Source organism: Phyllobates terribilis, unplaced genomic scaffold (genome assembly GCF_046119375.1).
Source record: "Phyllobates terribilis strain yellow unplaced genomic scaffold, ASM4611937v1 Scaffold_12__6_contigs__length_324123572, whole genome shotgun sequence".
NCBI classification, from domain to species: Eukaryota; Metazoa; Chordata; class Amphibia; order Anura; family Dendrobatidae; genus Phyllobates; species Phyllobates terribilis.
In genome coordinates this window covers 29566119-29573458 of record NW_027362772.1, presented here as the reverse complement: position 1 = coordinate 29573458, position 7340 = coordinate 29566119, and the positions used below count along the sequence as shown (strand labels likewise).

Sequence of the window (7340 nt, the reverse complement as noted above, 5' to 3'; positions counted from 1 at the left end):
AAAAGCACTTTGCTGCGTATGTGCGCTGCTGATCGGCTGACAGTCTGCACTGCCCCACTGTAAATGCGGGAAAGAAAAAAAAATGGAGATCGGCATTATTTCTGCAGAGATCCATCCCCTGCCCCTCCCCCCGCCCACTCTACACTGAAACTGTCTATCAACATTGATTAACAGTATTACTGTGAAACGATCCAGTTACGCTTTTGGTGCACGAACAGTTATCGAACATAACCTCGAACAGTCACATTTTTTGCAAATCGTTCGAGTTCGTCGAACGACTCAAACACCGCCTGAAACATCTTGAATTTGAGATTGGCGAACAGTTCGAGTCGAACACCCCTCATCTCTAATCGAGACTTAATAAAAAATAATATATAAAGTGAAATAATGCTACCATATTCTGCCTAAATAGTGCCGTCATACTATAATGTGATAATTTAATAACACAGTGATCACATTGTGGTCAGATAGAGACACAGCACTGATCACACAAGCATATGGGGTCTTCCAGGTGAAATATTCTCTGTTTGTAGATGATCTCTCTCATTTTCGTCTCCCTCTGGCCCAGACTACCAAGACGTTTTCTCTGGATGACTGCAAAGTTTGTCCATCCTCAGCACCTAGGACCAAACTTAGCCCCCAGTAGTAGAAGTAACAGTTGTAATAAAAGTAATTATCTCAGTAATTGCGGGTGTACTATAAATATAGGATTTGTAATAACCATTCTCATATGAGAAATTCAATTCAATTTACATCAGATCCCAAAAATACTCAGTGTCCCTTTTTTTCTGTAGCAGTGGACGAAATTGGCAGCATTCCGTGAGATCTGTCTGCAACAATGTATCTCTGGGGCTTCTTGTGCTTTCTTTCAGCATTTGCAACAATAGGTAAGAAACCATTATAAAAGTAGATAATTGTAATATTTAACAAATACAGTATATGTATACTTTTTTATTATCTACAGTTATATGAAAAAGTTTGGGCACCCCTATTAATCTTAAGCTTAATGTTTTATAAAAATTGGTGTTTTTGCAGCAGCTATTTCAGTTTGGTATATGTAATAACTGTTGGACACAGTAATGTTTCTGCCTTGAAATGAGGTTTATTGTACTAACAGAAAATGTGCAATCTGCATTCAAACAAAATTTGACAGGTGCATAAGTTTGGGCACCTCACCAGAAAAGTGACATTAATATTTAGTAGAACCTCCTTTTGCAAAAATAACAGCCTCTAGTCGCTTCCTGTAGCTTTTAATGATTTCCTGGATCCTGGATGAAGGTATTTTTGACCATTCCTCTTTACAAAACAATTCCAGTTCAGTTAAGTTTGATGGTCGCCGAGCATGGACAGCCCTCTTCAAATGATCCCACAGATGTTCAATGATATTCAGGTCTGGGGACTGGGATGGCCATTCCAGAACATTGTAATTGTTCCTCTGCATGAATGCCTGAGTAGATTTGGACCGGTGTTTTTGATCATTGTCTTGCTGAAAGATCCATCCCCTGCGTAACTTCAACTTTATCACTGATTCTTGAACATTATTGTCAAGAATCTGCTGATACTGAGTGGAATCCATGCGTCCCTCAACTTTAACAAGATTCCCGGTGCCGGCATTGGCCACACAGCCCCAAAGCATGATGGAACCTCCACCAAATTTTACTGTGGGTAGCAAGTGTTTTTCTTGGAATGCTGTGTTTTTTGCAGCCATGCATAACGCCTTTTTGTATGACCAAACAACTCAATCTTGGCTTCATCAGTCCACAGGACCTTCTTCCAAAAAGAAATTGGCTTCTCCAAATGTGCTTTTGCATACCTCAGCCGACTCTGTTTGTGGCGTGCTTGCAGAAACGGCTTCTTTTGTATCACTCTCCCATACAGCTTCTCCTTGTGCAAAGTGCGTTGTATAGTTGACCGATGCACAGTGACACCATCTGCAGCAAGTTGATGCTGCAGCTCTCTGGAGGTGGTCTGAGGATTGTCCTTGACTGATCTCACCATTCTTCTTCTCTGCCTTTCTGATATTTTTCTTGGCCTGCCACTTCTGGACTTAACAAGAACTGTCCCTGTGTTCTTCCATTTCCTTATTATGTTCCTCACAGTGGAAACTGACAGGTTAAATCTCTGAGACAGATTTTTGTATCCTTCCCCTGAACAACTATGTTGAATAATCTTTGTTTTCAGATCATTTGACAGTTGTTTTGAGGAGCCCATGATGCCACCCTTCAGAGGAGATTCAAACAGGAGACCAACTTGCAAGTGGCCACTTTAAGTAGCTTTCCTCATGATTCATACACCTGGCTATGAAGTTCAAAGCTCAATGAGGTTACAAAACCAAAAAAGTGCTTAGGTAAGTCAGTAAAAAGTAGGTAGGAGTATTTAAAACAAGAAAATGATAAGGGTGCCCATACTTATGCACCTGTCAAATTTTGTTTGAATGCAGATTGCACATTTTCTGTTAGTACAATAAACCTAATTTCAAGGCAGAAACATTACTGTGTCCAACAGTTATTACATATATCAAACTGAAATAGCTGTTGCAAAAACACCAATTTTTATAAAACATTAAGCTTAAGATTAATAGGGGTGCCCAAACTTTTTCATATAACTGTATCTATCTACACTGGTACCCTGGAGTTGCTTTGTGTCTTCTGGCACTGGGAACCTGCAATACATGTATAATAAGATGGATTCAAGTATCAGAATATCCTAGAAGTAAAAGTCATGCCTTCTGTGAAGAAGCTGAAGCTTAGGCATTATTGGAATTTCCAACAGGACAATGATTCCAAGCATACTTCAAAGTCAACCAAATTTTGGTTTCAGAAAAAAGGCTTGGAAAATTCTGGAATAGACATCACAGTCGTCTGATTTAAACTCCATAAAAAGTCTTTGGTGGGATTTGAAGAAGGTGGACACAATATGCAAACCCAAGAATATTAGTTAACTACTAAAATCTCTGAGGAACACTACCAGAAGCTGAGCTGGTGTCTGGCTACATATCAGCATTTTCTGCAGGTTATAACAGCCAAAGAGGCTTTACCAAGTACTAAAGACACTAGTCATGAAGTGGTGAATAATTCTGAGATTTAAGCAGTCAGTAAAAGTGTCAATTTTTTATTGCATTTAGAGAAATCATTTGTTGTATTTGTTGTGTTGAGCAATTTGCATTGTTTGATAACTTCTTGATAGTATGTCCTCATGGTTCTCTAAGCCTAAGCCAGCCATCAATGGTTGGACTAACAGTAGGAGACTATGAAAATAGCTGAGTCAAGAATAAAGACATCCACCAATACAACTGAATTGGTCAAAAGAAAAACAATGGAGTAAGGGTCAATGATTTAATTTCGGTTCTCTTCATTAATGGTGGTCACGATAAACCAAAAATGCACATCCTGCAGCCTAAGGGTCATATATGGTCGAAAATGTTATTCTGTACAGTTCCAACCATGCTTGTTTGTCTGGTGATTTTGAGAAAAGACAAGTGGCGCATACTAGGAAGCAAAATTGGGTAAGTACTGGACCCTGGTAAAGCAACTATGTTGACAATCCAAAGATGCCGAACCAGAGCACTGTGAACTTCCTACTACCTATGACATCTCTGGTGCCTCTTCTGACTAGTAGACTGCTGCCACATCATTACATTGTGGAGCAATATATATATGATGGCCTGGCCACCTAGTGATCATAAGAGGCACCAGTGAAGTAGTAGGTAGCAGGAAGTTTGCCACTAGACCATGGTCCTACAAATTGTTTTGCTCAACTAAAGAACTTTATCATGGAGAACTATGTTGTCATCTCTGGGCTCTCCACATATCAGCAGATTTGGCATAGTATCTCCTGACACTCCAGTAAGAAACGAATAATTGTTTGGATGTGACATGCACACAGAAATTAACCCTTACAGAAATGTGAACCGAGAAGGTGACCATCGTTCTCCAGATAGGTGTTCGATTTATGGGATATAATTTAGATATGCTAGAAATATATTAGATAATTATACCAATGTGTTACCCTCAAACCCCATCAGGGTTTATATAACTGCTACAGATGTTCAATCGTTGGCGATTCCTGCCAAAATTTGTGGGTTCCAACAAAGAAACAATTTTTATGGTCATGCAATTTCTTTTTGCTCTACTCAGGTAATTGCTTACAGTGTATAACTTGTAGCACAGACTCCACAGGTTCCTGTTCAAGCACGAACTCTGAGAGCTGCCTCGATGGCCAAGTGTGCGCATCTCAGTCTACGATCACTATGAAAGGTGAGTTACGGCATTTTTATTCTGTTGCAAAATAAATTGTATCATGTTTGTTAATGAAGATTTTCAAGAGTCCTAGACATCATAAGGTAGCCTCGATTGGTTCTCCAATTGAGTTAAAGCGAAATAGTCAAGGCATCACTCTTGGGGAATCTTGGGGTTCGTGTCTGGAAACTAGAGTCTCGCAAGTGAAGCGAATGGCATCTAGGCATAAATTCAGCATGTGGATAAAAACCTTATATATTTTTTTAATTTCAGCTTATTAAAATCAAGGTACAGCACCATTCGTACTATAAAAAATAGCATGTTTTCTATTTTTATCCATGCGGATCTCTATGGTGGATTTGCACCTTCTCCGGTTCTCCAGAATGTCATTATAAAGCCATATAATATATTCCCCCATATTTTTCACCTGAGCCAACAGTGAGCCAAGCAATGTATGAGAATACTAAGTGTATTTCAAGACACTGTACAGTTGGTACAACAGGTGCCCCTCTTCTTTATGGTCTCTTAGGCAAACATATGTTTCTCACACTGCATGGTCACTGTTCCTCCAGGACCTGACTGATCTGTAGAAGATGCAACCAGCATCCAAACTACACAGCTTTGGACTACACTATGCATGGACCATAAAGCTGTCAATAATTGCTCCAGCCCGATATCTGCTATGTCTTGCTCTTTTCCTTCTCTTGGTTCTCATCAGTTATCTGCACCTTATTCTTCTCAGCTTTTACATGACACAAGTCATTCCCATTTCCTGGGCTTCGCATCGCGTCTTTCAAGAACCAGTTTCTCCCATGTAGTTCCCTTCGGCACAGATTCCAAGCTCTGTCCTTTAATTGCAATGTAATCGATAGTAGAGTAGAAGTGCGTCCTCTAACCTTCATCAGTCCAACTCTTAATAATACTAACAGTCCAAACGATAGCTGGCACTCACATCGTCTTATAAGAATTGCTTTATTAATTCAGTAATATAAAAAGCAAAAAAAATTGTTGAACACAACAGCATAAAAATTAAAAAGTCAGAAAAGAAATATCCACTGCGCTCCCAGGCAACATGTTTCAGACCTACATGGTCCTTTGTCAAGTCAAGCTTTGGCTTGACAAAGGATCATGTAGGTCTGAAACATGTTGCCTCGGAGCGCAGTGGATATTTCTTTTCTTTACCTTGTGATATCATCAAATTCAAAACTTTGATGAGTTTACTTTTGAGTGTTTCTACATTTTTTTTAGATGGAGTAATTTCCCAGCATTTTAAAAGACTCTGCGCTCCACAAAGTGAATGCAGTGTGTATGGAACATTTTCCTACTACTTAACCACAGAGAGAATCGCCACCACCTGTTGCTTCAAAGACTTGTGTTCTTCAGAAATGCCCGTTGGTAAGTAAACAAAGGGGGGCATGTAAGTTGCTCATTTTAAGCTCCACAATCAGAGCAAAGAAATACAACAGAGAACTGATACTATACTTTATTCTTATACCAGGACTTGGAGCATTCTTTGCCCTTCTCAGAAATCCAGTAGCAAAAAAAGCCCTGCTCATCCTCAACAAAAAGTTAAAACTCATTTTGGTGCACATACCAATTAAATATATTCTCAGGCTCTGTAAATGGCCAACCACCATTACTGAGTAGGTGATTCCTCTTTTTCAGCATTCTGACAGAAATATTGGTGCAGGAACTTCCTGTTCCTTATTTCCCATCATGTATTGCTCTTACCACTGTCCATTTACAATAATTTCTCTAGACAAACAATGACCCACCCCACAAATCCTGTAACCATGATGACATCTTCAGAGGCATATTGCACTTGACACCAGGCAGTGGTCAGCAATGTAGACAGAAGAGAGATACTTAGTGGCCGTCATTTAGGAGAAATTTTTCAAGGTTAAGACACTGTTGTTGTAGAATCAAGCAATTTGCAGATTGTTTTTATCCTATTATCTATCGAATGAGATCAAATTGTCTGATAGTAGAGAGAACGTTTAACTTTGTGTTATCACTAGTGTTGAGTGAGCATGCTTGACACTGCTCGGTACTCGCCCGAGTACCACGCTACTCGGGATGTTCGGCGAGCACCGAGCATTTTCGGGTTACTCGGGCGGGAGCTCGGGTCTCTGCCCTGCATGTTTGGCGCTCTTTACAGAGCCAATGAACATGCAGGGATTGCCAGCCAATCACTGTAATGCCACAGCCATGTTGGTTGGGGGCATTACATTGATTGGCTGGTCGCACAGCGTCACCTTGAGTCTTTAAAACCGGGCGCCGCCATCTTGGACACAGAAGGCTGGGATGAGACAGTGTAGGGTCAGTGCTGCTGATTTAGGGAGAGATATATACTGCAAAATATTTAGTGTAGGGTCTCTAAAGCCTGCCAAATCAAAGAAACAGTACTTCTCAGGACTAATATCCATCCCAGATATCAGGCAGGCAGGCAGGCAGGCTGTATAGGAGACGCAGTGGTTATACCAGCAAGCGCTGCATTACAGTCCTGTGTGCTTCTGCTGCTGAATTTGCTAGACTTAGCTCCAGGTCACCTTTTTTTTCATCTAAATCCTCTTTTTTTTTTTTTTCCTCCTTCACACTGTACAAATACCCATCTTATTAACCTTTTGGTGTCCACCCCCCAAAAAAAAAAAAAGTGTGTCTGTGACTGTTCAGACACAAATATATCTGCTTAAAAGATTCTGGTGTACGCTACATAACTATAACTGTGGTTTTGCAGTTTCACAGTTCAAACCTCTGTATTATCCAGCTTTTGGCCTGTTTTACATAAAAAAAAACAGTAATAGTGTCTCCCTGTCTGTTCAGACAGAAATATATCTATTTAAAAGATTCTGGTGTAGGCCAGAGAACTAGAACTGTGGTTTTCCTCTTCCACGGTTCTAATCTTTTTAGTACCCTTTTTCCATTGATAGTGCAAGTGTAAGCTATTTTACTACATTTACAATGGGCAAGGAACGTGGCAAGGGACGTGGAACTGGACGTTCTGGTGATGGTGCATGCAGAGGACGGGGCCGTGACCAAGGTGAAAATGTGCCACAACCAACAGCCACATCTTCTCGCTCCCACTTCTTGACCGAATTACTA

The 7340-nt window shown here is 40.3% G+C and overlaps 1 protein-coding gene across 1 annotated transcript in view; it reads left to right on the top strand.

Moving 5' to 3' along the window:
• The first annotated feature begins 838 nt into the window (after window positions 1–838).
• The window catches only part of LOC141172979 (uncharacterized), a 35236-nt gene continuing 28734 nt past the window's right edge, over window positions 839–7340 (top strand). Inside the window, exons 1-3 of the mRNA XM_073657591.1 lie at window positions 839–887; window positions 4137–4256; window positions 5487–5633. Coding sequence (XP_073513692.1) covers window positions 839–887; window positions 4137–4256; window positions 5487–5633 — 316 coding nt within the window. The remainder of the gene's footprint in view (window positions 888–4136; window positions 4257–5486; window positions 5634–7340) is intronic.